General features: G+C 45.5%; 1 protein-coding gene across 2 annotated transcripts in view; it reads left to right on the forward strand.

The window, feature by feature from the left end:
* ALG3 (ALG3 alpha-1,3- mannosyltransferase) overlaps positions 1-27,701 on the forward strand; it is an 82,814-nt gene that overhangs the window by 1,818 nt on the left and 53,295 nt on the right. For both annotated transcript variants that reach the window (XM_073589249.1, XM_073589250.1), the window contains exons 2-3: positions 253-352; positions 2,932-3,079. In XM_073589249.1, the coding sequence (XP_073445350.1) occupies positions 253-352; positions 2,932-3,079 (248 nt within the window). The remainder of the gene's footprint in view (positions 1-252; positions 353-2,931; positions 3,080-27,701) is intronic.

The following is a 27,701-nucleotide window of genomic DNA, read 5'->3' on the forward strand; positions in this document are numbered from 1 at the left end:
CCTGCTAGGGTGATCTGCTGGGGCGGGGCCTCCTGTGCCGCCTGTTGGAGCGTTTGATCTGCTGGGGCATGGCCCCTGAACTGCCTGCTGGGGTGTGATCTGCTGGGGCAGGGCCTCCTGTGCCACCTGCTAGGGTGTGATCTGCTAGGGTGTGATCTACTAGGCCATGGCCCCATGCTGCCTGCTGGGGTGATCTGCTGGGGCGGGGTCCTGATGTGTTTCATACAGTCACTGTCTTCCCTCTCTTTGCAGACACAGAAATAGACTGGAGAGCCTACATGGACGAGGTGGAGGGTGTGCTGAATGGGACCTATGACTACACCAAGCTGCAAGGGGACACCGGGCCACTGGTGTGAGTATACCAGGGCCTTTATGGGGCAGCATAGATGTATAGATAATACACCAACAAAGCTACTCCTCTAAATCTGAAGCTATAGCTTCAAGGACACTACAGGAGTGCTAATCAAGCAACCAAGATGTGAACACTTAAAGGGAATCTGACACCCTTTTTTTGGCCTATTTGCTGCCGGCATAGACATCGGGGGCTTATATAGTTATAATATAACGTGTTTTTCTTCTCTTTCAGGTTACATCGGGGGCTTATCTACAGCATTACAGAATTCTGTAATGCTGTAGATAAGCCCCCGATGTAACCTGAAAGAGAAGAAAAACACGTTATATTATACTCACCGAGGTGGGCGGTCCGGTCCGGCGCCTCCCTTCTACATGCGATGACGCCCTCTTCTCCCATCCTGAAATGGCTCCGGCGCAGGTGCACTGCTCTACCCTGTTGAGGGCAGAGCAGAGTCCTGCAGTGCGCAGGCGTCGGGAGAGGTCTTTAATCTAAAGAGTAAGGTCACCATAAAAAGATGTTGATCAATAGTACAAAATTTATTAGAGAAATACTTACAATGTAGTTAATAATAGATCATTACAATAATTGTGAGAGCTGATACATAATATGAGACAAGATAACAGGAACAACTGGGACTACAAAATAGGAGCATAAACCTACTGGGGTTCAATAGAAAGACAGTGAAATATGACTGGTATGCTAATACACAATTCCATATAGTAAAACAACCAGATCAATGAATAAAAAACCCCAGACACACATGCTATCCTAAAAGGATTTTATAATGCGAAAAATATACAGCATATCGGATAGTCAGGTTAAATGGTAATGTGGTTACCACAAAAAGTTTATATGAAGCAGCCTCTATGCACGTTTCGCCAAAAGCAGCTTTGTCAGGAGGCGAAACGAGCGTCGAGGCTGCTGAGTGGGACTCCTGTAGGGGCACCTACCTTCACCTGCTAGCACCTTGACTTCAGGTATACCTTCTCCCCTTTTCTAAAGGGTTTTTTTGCATTATAGCATAGGTTACCGCTTATTAAATGAGAATAGGCTAATTGCTTCACATAAACTTTTTGTGGTAACCACATTACCATTTAACCTGACTATCCGATATGCTGTATATTTTTCGCATTATAAAATCCTTTTAGGATAGCATTGGTATCTGGGGGGTTTTTTATTCATTGATCTGGTTGTTTTACTATATGGAATTGTGTATTAGCATACCAGTCATATTTCACTGTCTTTCTATTGAACCCCAGTAGGTTTATGCTCCTATTTTGTAGTCCCAGTTGTTCCTGTTATGTTGTCATATTATGTATCAGCTCTCACAATTATTCTAATGATCTATTATTAAATATATTGTAAGTATTTTTCTAATAAATGTTATACTATTGATTAACATCTTTTTATGGTGACCTTATTTCTATGTAGTTAACTTACTCTTTAGATTAAGTGTTCCCATAGATGTATAGATCCAGTTAGTCTGGGGATAGACTGATAGTCTGCGATCTGGTCCAGAGCCTCCATAAATATTCCAGGGGGTAAGCAGCTGTGACCTCCACTGGGGCCACGTATCTCCAGAAGCCAAGGCTCAGTACCCATCATAGGATCACTAGGATAGAAACCACAGATGGGTCGGATGGTATTGGCTCTTCCAGGTGGTCTGACTTCTCCCCCAAGTCCCCCATCCCTGAGCATCTTGGGTGGAGTTCACATCTGTGCTGCTGCAGATCAGATTCCATTATATCTCTGTGTAGAATTCATTGTGGTCTTCACTCCTGCACTGGGGTGAAATGGTAAAATGTGCACGTAACGTGTAAATGTAACAGTAAATCTGCATTAAAATCCACAACTTGTGCATGTGCTCGAACAAGCAATATGCAGTGGTTCTTACATCAGGCCTAGGAGATCTATGTAAAATATATACAGTTTTTATTTTACAATCTGGCACCAGATCCACTTTAAAGCCCACTCATCCCGGTGTCAAAGCTGATTGTCGGCAGCATCTTCATGTTTACGGGACAACGATCCAGAGATCTAATGAGTAGTGTATGCTTCTTGTATTGTGAACTCCGGTGACAGATCCACTTTATAAAGACGATCCGTCCGCAAAAAGCATCAACATGCCAACAGCACCATTGATTATAATGGTTACTCTCACAGAAAGCCATGCACAGACCATGTATGCGACTCACAAACATCTGTGAGGCCTAAAGGCTCATGCGGACGTCCATGGACCTCGGTCCAATAATGGATCGCAATGCTCGGACTGGCCCCGCTCTCCCAACCTGAGCATGACGGCCTCATAGAAATATAAAGAGCGGTCTTGCGCCGGTGCTTTCATTGCTATCCATTATCGAACTGAGATCTAAGGACGTCTGAGTGAGCCTTTAGGGTGATGGCGCTCCTCTTGTGTCAGCGTTCTCACCCAGTAATTGGTGAAAGTGCTGGTAGACATGTATATGATATGACCCAGCAACTTCTACCTGCATAAGACAATTTCATACTAAGGGAAAAGATTAAAGAAAACTTAAAGAAAAAAAAATCTGATCTCATATATGGTGTTTTCTTAACAGGTATCCTGCTGGATTTGTGTACATTTTTGGTGCATTTTACTACCTAACCGAGCATGGGACCAACATCCGGCTGGCTCAGTATATCTTTGCCGTGCTCTACCTGCTGACACTGTTTCTTGTGTTCCGCATCTACATTGTCACAAAAAAGGTAAGTAACCAATAAGCATATGTGTGTGTGTGTATATATATATATATATATATATCTATCTACTGGACAGAACAGGACATATATATTTATATCTACACATACAGTACTCTGCAAAGTAAGGCTTAAGACTCCGGCCAAAACTCTTTAAGAAAACGCCGGCGGTCGTTTTCTGGGAGCATCGGCGTCTTTTCAGTCGTTTTTCTAATGGTTCTGCTGCCGGCATCTGTGCCCTATACTTTCAAATATATGGAGAAAAATGATCATATTATTACTTTTAACTGCTTCAAGGTTTCCAAACCCTTAGGCTATGTGCACACGTAGGTTTTTGGGTGTGCGGATTTTGTAGAGAAAACCGCAGGTAAATCCACAGGACAAAAGTCCTGCGGTTTATCTGCGGTTTTGCCTGCGGTTTTACACCTCATAATGGATGAGGTGTAAAACTGCAGCATTTCTGCACCAAACAATTGACATGCTGCGGATTGTAAACCGCGGCAAAACTGCGCGGAAAAAAACGCAGCATGTGCACAGCTTTTTTTCATTTCCATAGGAAATAAAGGTACTGTACAACGCAGCAGAAGCTGCTGCGGACCCGCAGCTGCAGAAACGCAGAACCGCAGCAGAATCCGCACCGTGTGCACATACCCTTAAGTGGTTGAAAGAAGTGGCATATGACTGAACATGGTCACAGCAATTTAGTTTTGACATTGCTGTGCAGTATATATATTTTTTTTTTACGGTGGTTTTTAGGCTAATTCTAGGTGGAGTCCACTTGAAAAAAGGAGTAGTGTGCACATATCCCCAAAATATAAATGTTATGAATTTAATTTTATTATTACAAAATTAATGAACAGAAGAGAAATCTAAATTACATGAATATTTGGTGTGATTACCCTTTACTTCCAAACACCACATCCGTTCTTCTAGGCATACTTGTGCACTGTTTTTGAAGGAACTCTCCTATTATTTGGAGACACTTTCAGTACTGTGCAAAAGTTTTAGGCAGTTGTGTAAAAAGAAAAAAAAGTTGCAACTAGGGAATGCTTTAAAAAAACAAAAAGTTTATTAATTACCAAAATGCAACATGAATGAACAAAAGTGAAATTAAATCAGATCAGAATTTGTGTGACCACTCTTTGCCTTTTGAAACCGCATCAATTTTTCAAGGAACTCAATAGAGAGGCTGTTCCAAACATCTTGGAGAACCAACCACAGATCTTCTGTGGATCCAGACTTGTATAATGCCTTCTGTCTCTTCTTGTAATCCCTGATAGACTTGACAAGATCAGGGCTTGATACAAACATAACACCATCTGTAAAAATGCTGAAGTTGAAAAGAGGATGGCTTCTACAAATGTATAATGATCCTAAACATACGTCAAAATCCACAATAGACGACCTCAAAAGGCCCAAGCTGAAGGTTTTACAATGGTCCTCACAGTCCGCTGATCTGATCATCATTGAAAATCTGTGGCTAGACCTCAAAATAGCAGTGCATGTAAGACGACCCAGGAATATCACAGAAGTGGAAGAATTTGCGAAGGAAGAATGGATAAATATCCCTCATACAAGAATTGAAAGACTCTTGCCTGGCTACAAAAAGCGTTTACAAGCTGTGATGCTTTCAAAAGGGGGAGCTACTGTATGAGGTACTAACCATGCAGGGTGCCCAAAGTTTTGCATCGACCCATTTTTCTTTTTGAAATTTTTATGTATATATTTTTGTGCCTAAAATACAAAGGAAATGTGTCATCTTTAACTTTAGACCTTTTAGAGGTCATTTCATCTTCAACTTGCTTAACTGTTCACAATAACAGTAATTTTGACCAGGGGTGCCCAAACTTTTACATGCCGATGTAAAGTGGACTTAATGGAAGAATTGTTGACGCAAGCCATACCTGTTAACATGGAAAGAAGTTTAAGACATTCAGCAGTGTATGAAAACATAGGCCCTGAGGTGCAAAGAAATGAAAACTGGAACTTTGGACTGATCAGTCAAAATGTGAAATATTAGTAACGGAAGACAGCTTGTCGTAGACTGGCAGGAGAGCAGTACAATGAGTGTCTGCAAGCAACAGTGCTGCATAGGGGAGGATCCTTGTAAGTTTGGGGCTGTATTTCAGCAAATTTTAATTAACCCCTTCCCGACCTGTGACACAGCGTATGCGTCATGAAAGTCTGCCCCCGCCACGGACTGACGGCAGCGATTGGCTGCTGCCGTCACAATCTGCTCCCCCTCCCCTTCCCTCCGCTCCCCCCGCAGTCCGATCACCCCCCCCCCCCCCCTCACCTTCCACGGTGCCTCCGAGTCCCCCTCTGTCTCCCGGTGTCCCGCCGTCCTGGCTCATGGGCGCTGCCATCTTGGAAAATGGCGGGCGCATGCGCAGTGCGATTGTAATATTTCACCAATGAAATTTGGTGAAATATTACAGTCAAGCCATGGCCAATGCTGCAATAGCATCGGCCATGACACCCTTAGAGACCCCCCCCCCCCCTCCCACTGACTGACGGCACAGATCGGCTACCGCCACCGACTGGCGGCAGCGATCGGTCGCCACAGTCAACATCAGCTCCCCTCCCCCTTCCCTCCGCTCCCCCCAGCCTTCCGATTTCCCCCCCCCACCCCGGTACCTCCTGTCCCTCTGGCCGTTCCGGTGTCCCGCATCATGGGCGCCGCCATGTTGGAAAATGGCGGGCGCATGCGCAGTGCGCCCGCCGGATTCTGCCGGCCTGCAGATTCATTCATTTATTTTGATCACTGTGATAAACTCTCACAGTGATCAAAATAAAAAAAAAGTAAATAAACCCCCCGCTTATCACCCACATAGGTAGGGACAACTAATAAAATAAAGAAAATATTTTTATTTTTCGGTTAGGGTTGGAATTATTAGGGTTAGGGTTGGAATTAGGGTTAAGATTAGGGTTAGGGGTGGGTTGGGGTTGGGATTACGGTTAGGATTAGAGTTGGGATTAGGGTTAGGGGTGTGTTGGGGTTAGGGTTGGAGTTAGAATTGAGGGGTTTCCACTGTTTAGGCACATCAGGGGGTCTCCAAACGCGACATGGCGCCACCATTTATTCCAGCCAATTTTGCATTCAAAAAGTCATACAGTGCTTCCTCCATTCCGAGCCCCGACGTGTGCCCAAACAGTGGTTTACCCCCCACGTATGTGGCATCAGCATACTCAGGAAAAATTGCACAACAACTTTTGGGGTCTAATTTCTCCTGTTACCATTGGGAAATTAAAAAAATGGGGGCTGAAATAATTATTTTTGTGGAAAAAAAATGATTTTTTATTTTCACGGCTCTGCGTTATAAACTTCTGTGAAGAACTTGGGGGTTCAAAGTGCTCACCACACATCTAGATTAGTTCCTTGGGTGGTCTAGTTTCCAAAATGGGGTCACTTGTGGCGGGATTGCACTGTTTAGGTGCATCAGGGGCTCTGCAAACGTAACATGACACCCGCAGACCATTCCATCAAGTCGGCATTTCAAAACGTCACTATTTCCCTTCTGAGCCCCGACGTGTGCCCATACAGTAGTTTACCCCCACATATGGTATACCAGCATACTCAGGACAAACTGGACAACAACTTTTGGGGTCCAATTTCTCCTGTTACCCTTGTGAAAATAAAAAATAATTTTTTGAGGAAAAAAATGATTTTTTATTATCACTGCTGTGTTATAAACTTCTGTGAAGCCCTTGGGGGTTCAAAGTGCTCACTATGCATCTAGATAAGTTCCGTGGGGGGTCTGTTTTCCAAAATGGGGTCACTTGTGGGGGTTTCGACTGTTTAGGCACATAAGGGGCTCTGCAAACATAACATGACGCCCGCAGACCATTCCATCAAGTCGGCATTTCAAAATGTCACTACTTCCCTTCGGAGCCACGATATGTGCCCAAACAGTGGTTCCCCCCCACATATGGGGTACCAGCATACTCAGGAGAACCTTGCCAACAACTTTAGGGATCCAATTTCTCCTGTTACCATTGTGAAAAAAAAATTAGCGGGCTAAAAAATCATTTTTTGAGGGAAAAAAAATTATTTTTTTTTTCACTGCTCTGCGTTATAAACTTCTGTGAAGCACCTGGGGGTCCAAAGGGTTCAATATGCATCTAGATAAGTTCCTTAGGGGGTCTAGTTTCCAAAATGGGGTCATTTGTAGGGGAGCTCCAAAGTTTAGACTCACAGGGGCTCTCCAAACAAGACATGGTGTCCCCTAACGATTGGGGCTAATTTTCCATTCAAAAAGTCAAATGGCGCTCCTTCCCTTCTGAGCCCTGCCGTGCACCCAAACAGTGGTTTCCCCCCACATATGAGGTACCAGCGTACTCAGGACAAACTGGACAACAACTTTTGGGGTCCAATTTCTCCTGTTACACTCGTGAAAATAAAAAATAGCGGGCTAAAAAAATCATTTTTGAGGAAAAAAAATAATTTTTTATTTTCTCTGCTCTGCGTTATAATCTTCTGTGAAGCACCTGGGGGTTCAAAGTGCTCACCACACATCTAAATAAGTTCCTTTGGGGGTCTAGTTTCCAAAATGGGGTCACTTGTGGGGGAGCTCCAATGTTTAGGCACACAGGGGCTCTCCAAATGCGACATGGTGCCCGCTAACTATTGGAGCTAATTTTCTATTCAAAAAGTCAAATGGCGCACCTTCCCTTCCGGGCCCTGCCGTGCGCCCAAACAGTGGTTTATGACCACATATGAGGTATCGGTGTACTCAGGAGAAATTGCCCAACAAATTTTAGGATCCATTTTACCCTGTTGCTCATGTGAAAATGAAAAAACTGAGTCTAAAAGAAAATTTTTGTGAAAAAAAGTACTTTTTTTTTTACGGATCAATTTATGAAGCACCTGGGGGTTCAAAGTACTCACTATGCATCTAGATAAGTTACTTGGAGGGTCTAGTTTCCAAAATGGGGTCACTTGTGGGGAGCTCCAATGTTTAGGCGCACAGCGACTCTCCAAACGCGACATGGCAACCGCTAAATATTCCAGCATATTTTCCATTCAGAAAGTCAAATGGCGCTCCTTCTCTTCTGAGCCCTGCCGTGCGCCCAAACAGTGGTTTATGACCACATATGAGGTATCCGTGTACTCAGGAGAAATTGGCCAACAAATTTTAGGATCCATTTTATCCTGCTACCCATGAAAAATAAAAAAATTGATGCTAAATGAAAATTTTTGTTGGAAAAATTAAAATGTCCATTTTTTTCCTTCCATGTTGTTTTAATTTCTGTGAAGCACCTGAAGGGTTAATAATCTTCTTGAATGTAGTTTTGAGTGGCTTGAGGGGTGCAGTTTTTAGAATGGTGTCACTTTTGGGTATTTTCTGCCATATAGACCCCTCAAAGTGACTTCAAATGTGAGGTGGTCCCTAAAAAAATGGTTTTGTAAATTTTCTTGTAAAAATGAGAAATCGCTGGTCAACTTTTAACCCTCATAACTTCCTAACAAAAAAAAATTTTGTTTCCATGCTTATGTAAAGTAGACATGTGGGAAATGTTATTAACTATTTTGTGTCATATATACCGTAACTCTGGTTTAACAGAATAAAAATTCTAAATTTGAAAATTGTGAAATTTTCGCCAAATTTCCGTTTTTTTCACAAATAAACGGAAAAATTATCGACCTAAATTTACCACTAACATGAAGCCCAATATGTCACGAAAAAACAGTCTCAGAATCGCTAGGATGCGTTGAGGCGTTCCTGAGTTATTACCTCATAAAGGGACACTGGTCAGAATTGCAAAAAATGGCCAGGTCATTAAGGTCAAAATAGGCTGGGTCATGAAGGGGTTAAGGATTTAGTCAGGATTAATGGTGTCCTCAGTGGTGAGAAGTACAAATACCCATCATGCAATATTTTCAGGGAGGCGTCTGGCTCCAAAAGTATTCTGGAGAAAGACAACTGTGCCAAACATAGAGCCAATGTCATTAAAGAGGTTGTCCACTACCTGATCAGAAACAAAATTGCATCAGATTTTTATTTTTTTTTTTTTTTGTGGCCACACGGTCCGCTGAAAAAGACAACCATATGTAAAGCTCCATACATTATAATGGATATACACACATGGTCAAAATTGTTGGTACCCCTCGTTTAATGACAAAATAACCCACAATGGTCACAGAAATAACTTGAATCTGACAAAAGTAGTAATAAAAAAAAAATCTATGAAAATGAACAAATGAAAGTCAGACATTGCTTTTCAACCATGCTTCCACAGAATTTAAAAAAAAAATAAAACTCATGAAATTGGCCTGGACAAAAGTGATGGTACCCCTGAAAATAAGGCGACAAAAGGGACATGTTAAATCAAGGTGTGTCCACTAATTAGCCTCACAGGTGTCTACAATCTTGGAATCAGTGAGTGGGCCTGTATAGAGGGCTACAGATACTCACTGTGCTGTTTGGTAATATGGACCAGAGGAAGCGAAGGAAAGAGTTGTCTCAGGACATTAGAAAGAGAAAATTATAGACAAACATGTTAAAGGTAAAAGTTATAAGACCATCTCCAAGCAGCTTGATGTTCCTGTGACTACAGTTGCACACATTATTCAGAAATTTAAGCTCCCTGGACATGGTCGCAGAAGGAAAATTGATGACAAATCAAAGAGACGGATAATACGAATGGTAACAAAAGAGCCCAGAAAAACTTCTAAACAGATTACAGGTGAACTTCAAGATCAAGGAACATCAGTGTCAGATCATACCATCAAGAAAAGAACACTGTCCCTACTGTGAAACATGGAGGAGGCTTTGTTATGTTCTGAGGCTCCTTTGCTGCATCTGGCACAGGGTGTCTAGAATCTTTGCAGGGTACCATGAAATTTCAAGACTATCAAGGGATTCTAGAGAGAAATGTGCTGCCCAGTGTCAGAAAGCTTGGTCTCAGTCGCAGGTCATGGGTCTTCCAACAGGATAATGACCCAAAACACACAGCTAAAAACACCCAAGAATACTTATATTCCAGTTCATCTCTTTAGGTTTTGTTCAGTGTGTGGTTTTTTTTGTTTTTTTTTTGCACTAGGTACAGATAAAGGTGCAGCGTCGCTTTTCTTTGAACAGGACATTACATTTATATAGCGCCCCATGGCTTGGTGTCCATTAATCGGGGTCTTGGTCCTGCTCAGCCCTTATGTTGACTAAGCACCCTATGTTATTTGTATGCACTATTGCTATTTATTTACTGCAGGGTATCTGCTCATTTTGTTTTTATCTTGTGTATAATCTGAGAGTGGCACAATTGTAGTGATATAGACCCTGATTCCAGTGCTGTCATTTCCTGGGCTGCTTAGGGTAGTTTTGATGTTCTCAGCAGAAGATTATCAGTAGAGGACTAGTAATCTTGCTGCCAAGTAGTCCTCCATATGCATGAGCTCTGTATAACCCCAATACCACCACTGATTGGCATCAGACTGTATACACTGTGCATAGGCAGAAAGCTGCCAATCAGTGGTGTGGATGTCATTATACAGGTTACACAGAGCTCCGCATTCAGAGAACTGCAGCAGATAGAAACAGTGATTTCATAAATACGACAGCAAGCAGCCCAGTAAGTGATCCATCATTGCATTCAGGGTCTCTTACCCACATCATGAGCCTCTCAGATGAAGTAGCAATGGTGTGGTGACAAATTCCCTTTAAAAATAACCTGTTATCTGATTCATGGCTGTATGACTGAAGTTAGGTATAGTCTCTTAAACGTTCCATTTTTTTCCAGAGGAAAATAAATATCGAAGAGATCTGTCCAGGGACCATACTTGGCAACGAGACTAGTCCAGCTTCACCCCCAGCAGACTCTTGTCATTGTTTCTGCAGGTGATTGACAGCTCTCTCCCTATGCACACACATATGAGAGACCTGTCAATCACCTCTAGCAGCTCTGGGATTTGCCAGCCGGGAGCAGCGCTGGACTAGTCTCGTCCCTGACCATGCTGTGACTCATGTTGCTTGCAGTTTTGGCAGGTCAAATGTTCTGAGGGGTTCCCTTTAATTTTGCTCTTCCCTATTCTGTAGTCCCTATTTGAAGACATGTGCATTGGGCGCCCTCTAGTGTTAGTTTCTAAGTAATACTCTTCTACCAGTATGTCTTTAGTCAAAATGGTCATTATTGTGACAGTTTTGAGGTGAACTTGCACCTCTCCATCGACCATTGTTCGTTCATTCTCTCTAAGGCCACGTTCAGTGTTTGGTCAGTATTTTACCTCAGTATCTGTAAGCTAAAACCAGGAGTGGGTGAGAAATCCAGAAGTGGTGACTAGAGGTGAGCGACTTTGCCTTTTTTAGGGTCGAGTCGGGTTTCATGAAACCTGACTTTCGCAAAATTCGAGTCGAACGAAATAGGCCGACTATAGCGAAAAGTCGGAGGCCGACTGAAACACGAAACCCAATGCAAGTCAATGGAGAAGCAAAGTCGGCAGGGAGTGGAGGACAGTAAACACACCTACAGTGCCCATTTCAATGCCAAAAAATCAATTCTTATTACTGAAGCTTGTCAACCTTAATTTACTTCATAATAGTTACGCATTGAAAACTGGGGGTTATTTGGCTAAAGTTGTGGGGGGGTAGGGCTGGCTTCAGGTTTTCGTGTGCCCTGGGCCAAAGAGTGTCAGTGCGCCCCTTTAACACATACCACAATTCATAATGCTCCGATACGGCACAGAAATATAGGTATAGTACAATGACAAATACTTCACTGCTTACATGACATAACTGATCTATTTTAAATTGTACAATAGCTCAAAAACAGGACAGCATATTACTCCATACAGTATTATGGCCACCACATTGTGTGCCATACAGAATAATGAGCCCCATATATTTCTCCATACAGAATAATTGGTCCCATATAATGTTCCATACAGTATATGATGAGCTACACATAATGCTCCAGTATATGATGGTCCCTATGGACGATGCACCACCACCACCATCAGTACCAGGTGGCCCCCCACGTCTGCATCCTCTTCCACCATATTTCCTCATGTTTTGGAAAATGGACCCAAAATACCAGCAGATATATGGTACTGTATCAGAAGCGTACAGCTCTATACAGTCTAGGGATAACAGTAAATCTCAGTATATATTTCATGAGTCATACACAGACGCTCACAGGCTCAGTATGGATTACCCAATAAAATAAAATAAAAAGTTGAAAAAGGGTACAGTATCACCAGATACAAGGTATATATAGTATAGTGTAAACATTCTGAATCTCCGTATACATTTCAGGAGGCAGACACAAACGCTCTCAGGCCCAGTATGGATTACACAAGAATATGAAAAGCTGTAAATGGGTAATGTAACACAAGTGTACAGCTGTATACAGTGTTGGGGTAATCTTAAAGCTCCAAATATATTGCCGGAGTAACAGACAGACGTTCACTGGCTCATTATGGATTACACCAGAATCTAAATAGCTAAAAAGGTTATTGTATCAGAAGCGTACAGCTGAATACAGTGTTGGCTAAATTTGAAATCTCGGTATATATTACCGGAGTCACCCTCAGACGCTCACTCAGTCTGGGATTGACCATAATAAAAAATGTTGTTAAAAAAGGTACTGGATAACAAGATGGCAAGTATATATTGTGATAAAACACTCCGGGATCGCCTTTGCTGGGGTCAAAGGTCACGTGCATTCAGCATGAAACTCAGGCGCAGAGCTGGGATTCGTGTATAACTGACCCTGGGTCAGGTTTATTAACGGTGAAAGCAATGCAAAAGGAAATAAAACATAAAACAAATCCTTGCCTGTCCGGCACTAACTAAACAATGGACAACCTAACTACCAACTGGCGGGCTTCTCCCGTCCAGCCAAACCACAGTTGCAGTGGGCACTGCTTCCACTCACGTGTGTCTCTCACACAGACAGGCTCTCTGTGTTCCCAGGCTGAGACACTCACCCAACCACCTGGCATCCTTTTATATCCACCTCCCATTATTCATTAGCAAGCAGGTGCGATACTGACCAGACTAGGCCACATAGGAAAGGAATCTGGGCGAGATATACCTGCCCTCATCCACTATTCTCACATGATTCTCACATATCCCCCCCCTCTGCTCAGACCACTCTGGTCGAGCAATGACACCCGCCAAACAGTGCACTCGGGACAGGGCATCTGCATTCCCCATCTGTACCCCTGGGCGGTGCTCCACCGTAAAAGTGTAGGCCTGCAGGGCAAGGAACCACCGGGTCACCCGGCTATTCCGTTCCTTGTTCAAGTGCATCCACTTGAGGGGCATGGTCAGTGATCAGCCTGAACTTTCGGCCCACCAGGTAATATTTGAGGGCCTCTAGAGCCCACTTAATGGCGAGGCACTCTTTTTCTACGACTGCATACCTTTGCTCCTGTTTATTCAGCTTCCTGCTGAGATAGAGGACTGGGTGTTCCACTCCGTCCCTCACTTGTGAGAGTACGGCCCTGATACCGGTATCCGAGGCATCCGTTTGTACCAAAAACTCGCTGCGGAAGACCGGAGTCACCAGTACGGGCTGAGAGCAAAGTGCCCGTTTTAAGCTATGGAAGGCTTCTTCAGCCGCTAAACTCCATTTAATCATGACGGAGTCTTTCCCTTTTGTAAGATCCGTCAGGGGGGTAGCGATGGCTGCAAAATTGGGTATGAACCGGCGATAATAGCCGGCGATCCCCAGGAAGGCTTGCACCTGCTTCTTGTTGACAGGTTGTGGCCAGTCCTGAACCGCCTGAATCTTATCAACCTGGGGTTTAACAACACCCCTCCCAATTACATACCCCAAATACCGGGCTTCTTCTAGCCCGATGTGACATTTCCTGGGGTTCGCGGTTAGACCTGCCTCCCACAGGTCGTCAATCACAGCTTGTACTTTCTGGAGATGAGTCTCCCAGTCCAAGCTGTCAATGACAATGTCATCCAAATAGGCCGAAGCGTACCGCCTATGTGGCCTCAGGACTCGATCCATCAGTCTCTGGAAGGTCGCCGGTGCCCCATGCAGTCCAAACGGCATATACACATACTGAAATAAACCTTCCGGCGTAGCAAATGCCGTCTTTTCTCTGGCAGCCTCAGCCAGAGGGATCTGCCAATACCCCTTGGTTAGATCTAGGGTCGTAATATACCGGGCTTTTCCTAACCGATCTATTAAGTCGTCGACCCGGGGCATAGGATAGGCATCAAATTTTGAGACCGCATTCAGTTTCCTGAAGTCATTGCAGAACCGGATGGTGCCGTCCGGTTTAGGAATTAGCACAATCGGGCTGGACCACGCACTGTGCGATTCCTCAATGACTCCTAACTCTAACATTGCATTCAATTCTCGGGAAACGGCTTCACGGCGCGCTTCCGGGATTCGGTAGGGCTTTACATGAACTGTGACACCAGGTTCCGTTACGATGTCATGTTTCATTAGCATAGTCTGCCCGGGTTTTTCTGAGAAAAACTTTTGGTTGTGAAGTAGAAACTGCCTGACCTCAGTCTTTTGCCGCTCCGAGAGAGTCTCTGCAACCCGTACCTCCGGTACGGTATGCGAGCAGACGGGACGGGCCAGCTCCGCTGACAAGGCAGACCGATCTTTCCAGGGTTTTATCAGATTTACATGATAAATCTGTTCAGGTTTCCGTTTACCTGCCTGGTATACTTTGTAGTTTACTTCACCAACTCTTTCCTTGATCTCAAAGGGGCCCTGCCACTTTGCCAGGAACTTACTGTCCACCGTGGGGACCAGGATCAACACCCTATCTCCGAGTGCAAACGTACGGATCTTGGCGCCCCTATCATATATTCTTTTTTGGGTTCCTTGAGCCTGTATCATGTGTTCTTTGACGATAGGCATAACAGCCGCAATACGGTCCTGCATTTGTGTGACGTGATCTATCACTGTTTTAAACGGAGTGACCTGACCCTCCCAGGTTTCTTTTGCAACGTCTAACAGTCCGCGAGGACGTCGGGCGTACAATAACTCGAAAGGCGAGAATCCCGTGGAAGACTGGGGTACTTCCCTGATGGCAAAAAGCAAATACGGAAGTACGGTAAATAGTCCCAGTTCTTCCCATCCTTGTCTATCACCTTTCTCAGCATCTGCTTCAGAGTTTTATTGAACCGTTCGACCAACCCGTCTGTTTGAGGGTGATACACGGATGTGCGTAACGGTTCGATTTGTAACAATCGGCAGAGCTCCTTCATTACCCTGGACATAAAGGGGGTCCCCTGGTCGGTGAGTATCTGTTTTGGTATACCGACCCGACTAAACACATGCACCAGTTCCTTGGCAATCGTCTTGGTGGCCGTGTTACGCAAAGGGATGGCCTCCGGGTAACGGGTGGCATAATCCAAGATGACCAGGATATGTTGGTGTCCACGTGCAGACCGTGGAAGGGGCCCAACTAAATCCATCCCAATCCTCTCAAACGGGACTTCAATAATAGGTAGGGGTACCAAAGGGCTACAGAACCGGGGCTTAGGTGCAGAGGCTTGGCAGTCAGGACAAGACTCGCAATATACACGAATATCGTGATGCATGCCTGGCCAAACAAAACAGTGTAATATCCTTTCGGTGGTTTTCTGGACTCCCAGGTGACCTCCCATCACATGTCCGTGGGCCAGGTCCAGCACCTGCCGCCGGTAGGGTTTTGGCACGACTAATAGTTGCACCGTATCTTCCCCCTTTTTCTCTATCTGATAGAGTAAATCATTCTCCAGAACCATGTAAGGATATGCCAGCCTAGAGCCAGGTTCTACGGGTACCCCATTTATCACTTTTACATTTGTCCTAGCCTGAGAAAGGGTAGGATCCTTTATTTGCTCGCTTTGGAAGTCATCTTTCTGAACTTCTAAATCCGGCAAACGGGGAGGTGGACGGCTGTCGGCCTCCTCCTCTTCCCCGGTCTCCTCATTATCACCCGCCATGACTGAAAACGGGAACTCGCAGGTCATTTCCCGCAGACTCTTCCCCCGAGTCTTCCGGGAGACCTCTTCCAGGGGTTCGGGACCCACACGCTCCCTGGAAGAAGAATCATGTACACTATTACCCGAGGGCATCAACTGATTCTCCCACAATTGCCAGAAGTGGGGAAAATCCCGGCCCAGGATAACATCATGCAATAACGCCGGGACGAGTCCCACTTTATGTTGCACAGACCCATAGGAAGTAGTAATGCATATGACCGTGGTGAGATACGAACAGGTGTCTCCATGCACACACGTTACAGAAAATTTGTCTGATGGTCCAGTCGGGGCTGACACCAGACTGGCCTTCACCAGAGTCACCACACTTCCCGAGTCTAACAATGCCACCACATTTTTGCCATCAACAGTTAAATCACACAAGTGTTTTTCCACATCCTTTTGACCGGCATTCACACTCACTACCCGTGCAACCATAGACATGCGGTTTTTAGAGTCTGTGACGTCGCACTGCATGGGTTCAGTAGTGACCGGACAGTTCGCAGCAATATGTCCCATCTCTTGGCAGCGGAAACACCTAACGGGCCCCTTGCTTAGACCATAGTTCGTTACTCTCGGCCTCGCAGTGCGGGCAGTCCCGTTTTCCTCCCCCACTGTCTTAGGGATTTTTCCATCTCCCCTATTCCCTGGAACAGTCTTACCGGTTCCACGTGGAGATGATGAAGAACGAGGTGGGGTAGCGTCGTCTCGGAGTCCTTCCGCCACGGAGTAACGTTCAACCAGATCCACCAGTTGATCTGCCGTCGTAGGATTTCCATGGCTTACCCACTTCCTCAGGGCTGGCGGTAGAGCTCTCAGGTACTTGTCCAGGATGACTCTCTGGCGCTGTCAACCCCTCGGGTTGTAGCCACTTCTTCGTCACGTGGATCAGGTCGAACATCTGTGACCGCGGTGGTTTATCCGGCTGATAAGTCCATTGATGCACTCTCTGTGCACGGACAGCGGTCGTCACTCCCAACCGGGCCAAGATCTCGGCTTTCAATTTGTCAAAGTCCTGCGCAGCTTCAGGTTCCAAGTCATAATAAGCCTTTTGGGCCTCACCGGAAAGAAACGGGGCAACCAGGCCGGCCCATCGTGCCTTCGGCCATTTTTCTCACACCGCCGTCCGTTCAAACGTGGTCAGGTATGCCTCGACGTCATCTTCGGTCGTCATCTTCTGCCAGTACCGACTCACGTGAATCACTCTCGACTCTGCTTCCAGGTTAAGCTCAGGTAAGCTTGCCAAGCGCTGCGCCACCTGCTGGAGAAGCGAACAATCGGTAACTGTCATGTCCACCAACTCCTTCAGCTGGGCCATCATCACCCGATTAGCTTCTTGCTGGACGGCGGTGGACTGTACCAGCGCTTTCACCACGTCCTCCATGCTCATGCTTGCAACGTGATGCCCGCATTCTCCACCACAATGTGATAAAACACTCCGGGATCGCCTTTGCTGGGGTCAAAGGTCACGTGCATTCAGCATGAAACTCAGGCGCAGAGCTGGGATTCGTGTATAACTGACCCTGGGTCAGGTTTATTAACGGTGAAAGCAATGCAAAAGGAAATAAAACATAAAACAAATCCTTGCCTGTCCGGCACTAACTAAACAAGGTACAACCTAACTACCAACTGGCGGGCTTCTCCCGTCCAGCCAAACCACAGTTACAGTGGGCACTGCTTCCACTCACGTGTGTCTCTCACACAGGCTCTCTGTGTTCCCAGGCTGAGACACTCACACAACCACCTGGCATCCTTTTATATCCACCTCCCATTATTCATTAGCAAGCAGGTGCGATACTGACCAGACTAGGCCACATAGGAAAGGAATCTGGGCGAGATATACCTGCCCTCATCCACTATTCCCACATGATTCTCACAATATATTATAGGGTACAATTGAAATCTCCGTATACATAGTCCCGTAGTCACTCTCAGACACTTACTCAGTATGGATTTGACCGTAATACTAAATGTCGAACAAAGGTACTGTATAACAAGATACAAGCTGTATCGAGTATAGGGTAAAAATTGGTATCTCCGATTCACCGTATATATAGAAGGCGTAAACCACACACGCTCACTCACTATGGATGATACCGTAATGCAACATTTTGAACAAAGGTACTGTATCAGCACATACCAGGTGTATCCAGTCTAAGGGTAATTGTAAATTTCCGTCTATACTTCCGGAGTCAGACACAGACACTCACAGGCTCACTATGTATTACACCAGAATTTAAAAAGTAGAAAAAGGGAAAGGTAGTCAAAGCGTACAACAGTATACAGTGTTGTGGTACTTTTAAATCTTCGTAAATATTTGAATCTCAGTAAGCCAGTCCAGACTCTCCGCTACTGGAAACTACATGGATACAAGTACAGACGGAAAGTCGAGTGTTAGCAGAAATTTGGGAATAACTCATCACGGGAAAACCTCCCGGTAGATGTTGCAGAGGCGATGCAGACCCTCAATTACTGTGTCTGTGGAGACAGCGAAAGTGGTTCTTTGTGAAGAAAGGATTGCTTTATCGCAGTAGCGTGGATCACATCACCATTACTCGTCTCCATCAAATTGTGATCACAGGGAGAGATGTAGACATGGTCCTCACTGCCTATCATGATGTGTCTGGTCATTTTGGAGTGCAAAAGACAGAAGCCACAGGCCGTAGGCGATTCTATTGTATTGGCATGAGAGGAGACATTGAAAAATTCTGGCAGGAATGTCACACTTCTGTGACTATCACAACTGTGAAAGGTGATCATAAAGCACCACTGCATCCGCTTGTAAGTTGACGTCCATTACAAATGGTAACCATTGATCATCTGAAGGTAGAGGCCAGCAGGACATGCCATAGCTACATCTTAACCATCATCAATCAATACACCAAATTTCTAGTGGCCGTCCCTGTGAAGGATTTAACTGCCTAGACTACACAGAAGTGGAGCAGGGAAAGGTAAGTATTGCAACTTGCAAGTGCTGTGGCCATGACCAAGCAGGGGGGGCACACTCGTGGACGACGGTACAGGCACAGGGCCCCTCATAGTACGCTGGTGTGTCTGATGGCGAGTGGGCCCCCCCCACCATCAGAGACACTGTATTGTACTATGAGGGGCCCTGTGCCAATGCCGTCGGCCATCAATGGGCCCATCCGCCTGTTCAGAGCTACGGCACTTGCCCGGGTGCGCCAGGTGTTGACCCCAGCCCTTGGGGGGGGGGGCAGCCCAGTTAGGGAGGTTTAAAAAGTGGCATATGTTGATGTGTTGGCTGGACATTCAGCTGCTGCAAAGGGCCGAATTGGGCAAGTCCGAGGAAGTGGGGGACAAAAGCGAGTCACTTTTCTGGCAACCTATGTATCATCAGGGGAAGGAGGGACAATATCCTTAAACCCATGCATGGTTCATTTTAATGAAGGTTAGATCATCAACATTTTGGGTCGACAGACTGGTCCTTTTTTCTGTCAGGATTGATCCAGCAGCACTGAAGACTCTTTCAGATAACACACTAGCAGCAGGGCAAGCGAGCTCCTGTAAGGCATATTGTGCCAATTCAGGCCACGTGTCCAGTTTAGAGGCCCAAAAGTCAAAGGGGAATGACCTGTGAGGGAGAACATCAATATGGGAGGAGAAGTAGTTTATAACCATAGTTGACAACTGCTGTCTCCTGTCACTTTTAATCAATGCAGTATTAGCAGTCGTGTGAGCGGTACTTGAGAAATCATTCCACAACATGGTCATTAAACCCGTCTCCAACGCCACTTCGGCTGTGTGCACCACGAACACCTCTTCCATTGTGCCCACTACGGCTCATGGGAGAACCAGCACCGCTGCTATGTGCTGGGAAAGCCTCAAACAAACGGTTTACCAGAGTTGCTTGATGTTAGCCAATATTATCTCTAGGTTCTCCTGTGGCATGATGTTGTGTAATTTGCCTTTGTAGCGTGGATCGAGGATGCTGGCCAGCCAGTAGTTGTCATCCTTCATCATTTTGGCAATGCGGGGGTCCCTTTTTAGGATCCGCAAGGCATAATCGCACATGTGGGCCAATGTTCCAGGTGTCAATGATGCACTGCCACTGCTGGGTGGAGGAGCACTTTCTGGCAAATCCACATCCCTACAGTCACGCACAAACACTGTTCCTGACCTTGGAACGCCAACATTTTTTCTTGCCCCCTGAGAAGCATCCTACTGCCCAAAATAATCATCCCCCTCATCCTCCTCCTCTTCCTCCACCTCGTCCAGTGACGACAGTTACCTGACCAGGCAATGGCTGACTGTCATCAAGGCTTCCCTCCTCCGCTGCAGACGCCTGATCCTTAATGTGCGTCAAACTTTGCCATGAGCAGACGCATAAGTGGGATGCTTATGATGGCGTCGTCTGCGTTTACCAGCCGTGTGCATTCCTCAAAACACTGAAGGACTTTACAGAGGTCTTTCAGCTTTGACCACTGCACACACGACAATTCCATGTCTTCCCTCAAACTGCCTGCCCGTGTATCCTCCCACAAATGCATTACAGCCTGCCTCTGTTCGCACAGCCTCTCAACCATGTACAGGGTGGAATTCCACCTTGTTGCAACGTCTATGATTAGGCGGTGTTTGGGGAGGTGGAGCAATCACTGCAGCTTCTGCATATGAGTGGAGTGGACGTTTGAGCGACTGTTGTGCGAGCACAGTCTTCGCACCTTATGGAGCAGGGATGTTAACTCCGGATAATTATTAAGGAAGCACTGCACCACCAGGTTCAAAGTGTGAGCCAGGCAAGGTATGTGTGTGAGTTTTGCACGGGCTATGGCTGCCACAAAATTACGGCCGATATCACTGACTACCTTGCCTGTCTCAAGACGTAGACTGCTCAGCCATGACTAAGTTTGTCGCTGCAAGTAGTCGGCCAGTACCTCCGCAGTGTGTCTGTTGTCGCCCAAAGACATCATCTTTAACACAGCCTGCTGACGCTTACCACTAGCTGTTCGATAGTGGGACACCTCGTGTGCAACACTGCCAGCTGCGGATGGAGTGCTCATGCAACTGCGCTCTGTGGACGAGCTTTCGCTGATAGAGGAGGAGGAGGGCCGAAAGCCTACAGCCAACTGTTTCCTATACCGTGGGCTAGGCAGCACTGTTCCACCGCCGCTGTCCCCTGTGGAGCCTGCATCCACCACATTAACCCAATGCGCAGTGATGGACACGTAACTGCCCAGGCCATGCCTACTGGTCCATGCATCTGTTGTGAGGTGCACCTTTCCACTCACTGACTGTTTTAGTGCATGGACAATGCGGTCTTTCACATGCCGGTGTAGGTCAGGGATGGCTTTTCGAGAAAAGAAGTGCCGACTGGGTAGGTCATAGCATGGGACAGCGTAGGCCATGAGCTCGCGGAAAGCTTTGCTTTCAACCAAACAGTAGGGCATCATCTCTAATGAGATTAGTTTGGCAATGTAGGCGTTCAAACACTGTACGCGGATGAGCGGATGAGTACTTTCTTGTACTACTCAGAGTGTCTGGTAGGGTGAGCTGGACTGGAGAGCTGCATATGGGGGAACTAGCGGTGGACCGGAGGGAATGAGAGGAGGTTGGTGATGGTATTGGTGGTGATGGCCTAGATCCAGTATTGTGTTGCAAAACCATTGTGATTCCATGAGTGCTTTGGCCTTGCGACGACACCTCCACATTTAGTGCTGGTGGTGTGCTTAACGGTTGCGGTGGTCTTACAGTGAGGGAAGCGATGGAGCGTTGCTGGCTACCTTCAGTCGGAGCAGGTGCACATGTGCTACCTGAGGTTTTGTAGTCCATCCACGCTTGCAAGTGCATGTTTAAATGTCTAAGCTTGCAACTGGTATTCAAATTTCGGAGTTTACCTCTGCTAAAGGTCCTTCCGCACTTCTTACAGGTAACCTTTGCCTCATCAGTAGGATTTTGGACAAAGAAGTGCCACACTGCACTCTTCCTACTATGGTAAATATATTTTCTGGCCTTGCACGCTGTGCTAAGTTGACCGTCTGGCCAAGCTGTCCTGCAACTCTTTTAGTTTTTCTTCCACGTTTTTGGACAGCTACGGGCCTGCCAGATAACCGCTGCTGTGATGTCAATGCCTGCTGCGGATCCTTCTCCTTATCTGAACTATTGCCAGCGCCACCCTCCTCTCCCAATGGATACCAATCCGGTCAAGAACTGGGTCATCCATCACCTCCTCTTCAAAGTCATCTGCACCTTCCTCTTTACCTTCCTCTGTGTCAGAGTGTAAGGTGGTATAGTATGCTGGAAGGGGCACCTGAGTTTCATCAGGGTCAGATTCAGGCTCAGTAGACTGCAAGGGCAATGTAGTGCTCTGGGTCAATGTACCAGCAGAATCATCTAGCAGTGGCTGTGCATCAGTGCACTCCATGTCAGATTCATCTTGAACTGGGGAATTCAGGATTTGACTGGATAACCCAGGCATGGTATGTGAAAAGCGCTCCATAGAGTAATCTGAAGTGTGGGCTGCCGCATCCATAACTTTTGGTGGGGGTGAAGGACACAAGGAATGGTGTTTTTCCTGACCAGAACTCTGCACTGACGACTCTGTGCATGTTCGAACGTTCAGAAGAGGAGGCAATAGAGCTGGTGGCTGTTTTGGCAATGTACGCCAAAACCTGTTCCTGATGCTCCGGCTTTAAAAGCGGTTTTCCTACTCCCAGAAAAGGGAACCTCACAGGCCTTCTTGGGCCAGACGATGACACAGGCTCAACACCTCCTGCCTTAGCTGCTATTGTGCTTTTACCAGAACCAGCTGATGCACCACCACCATCAGTAACAGCTGCGCCCCCCTGCCCACGTCCGCGGCCTCTTCCACCATACTTCCTCATGTTTGGGAAAATGTACCAAAAATACCAGCAGAGAGATGGTACTGTATGAGGAGCGTCCAGCTGTGTAAGGTGTATTAAAAAAATTAAATCTACGTATATATTTTGTTAGTCACAGACGCTCTCACAGTATGTATTTGACCGTAATCCAACAAGCAGATATATGGATCTGTATCAGAAGTGTACAGCTGTATTCGTTTTTTGTGTAACTAACAATCTCCGTATATGTATTTACGGAGCGTCACACACACACGCTGACTCTGTATAGATGTGACTGTAATGCTAACGGCAGATATACAATACTGTTTTAGAATCGGACAGCTGTATACGGTGTCTGTATGGAAAATTTTCAATCTTCGTCTATTTGTATACGGACTGACACACGCTGTCTCTGTCTAGTATTGACGGTAATCAAACAGCAGATATACGAAACTGTTTGAAAAGCGGACAGCTCTATAAGGTGTAGGTCTGGAAAAATGGAATCTCTCCTCGGCGTGTTTTTCCAGAGTCACAACCAGATAGCTTCTATTTGTCCGTGATACCAGCCGGTACACGGTAGTGTGTGAGGAGCGTACACCGCTATACGGTATGTGAAAAAATGAATGCTCGGTAACTCACCAGAACAAAATAATAAAAGTTGGAGTGCTTTGAAAAAAGCAGTTTGAACAGCAGTGTGCACACAGCAATGCAGCTATCAGGTAGTCTTAAAAGGCAGCCTAATCACCACCAGCGCTGCTGCACACAACAAAAATTCTCCCCTTTCACTGCACGCTAACTGTACAGTGAAAAGCGCTATCAGCAGAAGCAATTTTTTTTTCTTCTTCCCTGTCTAACGCTCTCCCTATTCAGAATCAGCAGCACCTCTCCCTGTTCTAAGATCGGCAGAAGTAAGATGGCGGTCACTGCCTTTTATTCCCACTGTGACGCCACACAAAGCCAGCCAATCACTTCAATGCCCTACTCTAACATGGTGGTGGCCGCTGCACATGTCATCGCGTTGCCCACAGTGTGCGTCCTCCATCATTGGCTGAGAAAAGGCGCTGGAAGCATTATTTGAAACGCGACTTTGGCGCTCAGCTCGGCGACCTCACGCTATGGTCGGGTTTCGATCGGCGAAACCCGACTTTAGCTAAAGTCGGCGTTTTTTGAATTTGACCAACCCGTTTCGCTCAACTCTAGTGGTGACGTGTTTCTATTATACTTTTCCTCTGATTGTTCCACTCTTGATTTTGTCTTACAAATACTGAACATGTGAACGTGGCCTAATACAGTAGTTCACTGGCATAATGCCGACATGATTGGATGCATGTGCTGTATGCTGAAACTTGCAGTACTACAAATCCACATGTGGGGAGTTCTCAAGAATTAATACAGCAGAAAAGGGGCAGCAGTGCTTACCTGCCCAGGTCTCCGAACAAATGTGCTATCAGGGTGCAACCAACCCATGTAGTTAAGATGGCGGCAACACAGGTGCAAAATATTGATAAGACAGCCACTCTCAGCCTACCAATCCATGGAGGGGGTGATTCAGGGCCGGACTGGGACCAAAAAGCAGCCCTGGCACAAAAAAAAACAAAAACTTACCAGCCCACATACAATGAATGACCTTACCGCACACACATTACACTCTCACACACTACAGGTACTGCACACACATGTATTACACACTCAGACTACAGATAACACACACACGTATTACCCACGCACACACTACACATTCACACACTACAGATACAGCACACACCAGTATTACATTCACAGACTACAGATACCGCACACACAAGTATTACACACTACAGATACCACACACACAAGTATTACACTCACAGACTACACATACTGCACACACAAGTATTACACACACACAACAGATACCGCACAGACAAGTATTACACACAGACTACAGATACCGCACACAAAAATATTACACACACACTAGATACCGCACACACAAGTATTACACACACACTACAGATACAATACACAAGTATTACACTTACAGACTACAGATACCACACACACAACTATTACACACACACTACAGATACCACACACACATGTATTACACGCACACACTACAGATACCGCACACACAAGTATTACATTCACAGACTACAGATACCACACACACAATTATTACACACACACACTACAGATACCATACACACAAGAATTACACTCAGACTACAGATACCGCACACACAAATATTGCACACACACTACAACCACACACACATGTATTACACTCAGACTAAAGATACCACACACATACAAGTATTACACACACAGACTACAGATACCACACACACACACATATTACACTCAGACTACAGATACACCACACACACACAAGTATTACACACACACTACAGATACCATACATACTACAGATACCGCAAACACACATTACACACTCACACACTACATATACCGCACACACAAGTATTACACTCACAGACTACAGATACCGCACACAAGTATTACACACACACACTACAGATACCGCACACAAGTATTACACACACACACTACAGATACCATACACACATGTATTACACTCACACACTACAGATACCGCACGCACAAATATTACACACACAAGCTACAGATACTGCACACACAAGTATTACACACACACTACAGATACCATACACACATGTATTACACTCACACACAATACTGCACACACAAGTATTACACACACAAGTATTACACTACAGATACCATACACACATGTATTACACTCACACACAATACTGCAGACACAAGTATTACACACACACTACAGATACCGCACACACAAGTATTACACACACACACACACACACACACACACACTACAGATACCATACACACACGTATTACACTCAGACAACAGCTACCGCACACACAAGTATTACATTCACAGACTACAGATACCGCACGCACAATTATTACACACACACACTACAGATACCATACACACATGTATTACACTCACACACTACAGATACCGCACGCACAAATATTACACACACACAAGCTACAGATACTGCACACACAAGTATTACACACACACTACAGATACCATACACACATGTATTACACTCACACACAATACTGCACACACAAGTATTACACACACAAGTATTACACTACAGATACCATACACACATGTATTACACTCACACACAATACTGCAGACACAAGTATTACACACACACTACAGATACCGCACACACAAGTATTACACACACACACACACACACTACAGATACCATACACACACGTATTACACTCAGACAACAGCTACCGCACACACAAGTATTACATTCACAGACTACAGATACCGCACGCACAATTATTACACACACACACTACAGATACCATACACACATGTATTACACTCACACACTACAGATAACGCACACACAAGCACTACACACACACACTACAGATAACGCACACACAAGTATTACATTCACAGACTACAGATACCTAGCTCTCCCTGGAAGCACAGCACACACAGGCAGGTATTACCTTTTATGTTGCGTGCTGCGGGCTCTCCACTTTTCTCTGACGCTGGTACTTCCCAGCATCAGACAGAGAGGCAGGAGTCCTGTGTTGCTGCTGCGACGTCTGCCTTTTCAAACTTCTGACAAGGTCCTGCGTGTGCGTTCTCCTGCTTGCCTGCACTGAGGAGGGCAGCAGCCACGGGGGCCGAACTCACGCTGGCCGACGTGGCCCTTGTCAGCGCGTGCAACGAGAGGGAGCGCGCACACAGGGCCTAGTCAAAGGTTTTAAAGGGCCGCCGGCCCACCGGGAATCTGCCCGGCTCAGCAGATTAGCAGTCCGGGCCTGGGGTGATTGCTTAGTATATGATTGCACAAATATAGGGAGCTGTACACATGCAGGTAATGCACAGTGTCTGGTTTACAGCCCATTAGTGACGCCCATACTATTCGATCTAAATGCATCCCATGTGATTTCAGGGTGCAGCCAAGCCCAGCACTTTTGGTCTTGTAAACTGGGGTGTTTGTTCTGGTTTGAACCTGTGTTGCCGCCATCTTTGCTACAGGGTTTGCTGCATCCTGATAGCGCATTTGTTCAGAGACCTGCGCAGGTAAGCACTGCTGCACCTTTTCTGCTGTATTCTTGAATTTTTGGAGGATTTTAGTCCTCTTTTTGTGGCTTTGCTATTAAGATGAGTTCTCAAGAAAACTGAGCGTTTTTTTTTTGTTTTTTTAAATTGATCCAGGACTGACACTTATCAGGTAATTATTTAACTTAATTGAAACTACTGAGTGTTAAATAATTATATATGAAACATGTTCCGTTCCATGTAATCATGCACTTTTCTATATGACTGCATTGTGACTCATGGTGGTGATTGTTTGCTATCTGTAATTACATGATGATGCTAATGACACCATGAAATGGCAGTATACATGTATACCTCGCTATCTGAACATGTAGCATAGAAAGGCTCCACAGACAGCGCTGAGACGTAGCTGGTGTGGGTGAATAAAGGATCTTTTTCACCATGTTTGATATGTTGCCTAATATTTAGTTATTACAGTACTTTGACAGTTTTAGACGTGTGGAAAAAGGCTTTCAAAAATAATTATTTATGCTTACTAGCAGGGCTGTGGAGTCGGTAAGCCACAGTTGCGACTCCGACTCCTGGATTTTATCAGGCTCCGACTCCTTCATAAATGGCCAATTCATAACAACAAATTTACTGTTGTAAAATATTAAACATCGTGCTTATTCAGTTTCTCACCATCATATAAGTAATCAGACCACTTAGAGCAAAAACTACATTTATTAGAATATAATTAGAATATAGCAAATAACTTTTATAAACTGTAAGTAAAT

Source organism: Dendrobates tinctorius, unplaced genomic scaffold (assembly GCF_039654945.1).
Source record: "Dendrobates tinctorius isolate UK_male_01 unplaced genomic scaffold, ASM3965494v1 ptg000107l, whole genome shotgun sequence".
In the NCBI taxonomy this organism is placed as follows: domain Eukaryota; kingdom Metazoa; phylum Chordata; class Amphibia; order Anura; family Dendrobatidae; genus Dendrobates; species Dendrobates tinctorius.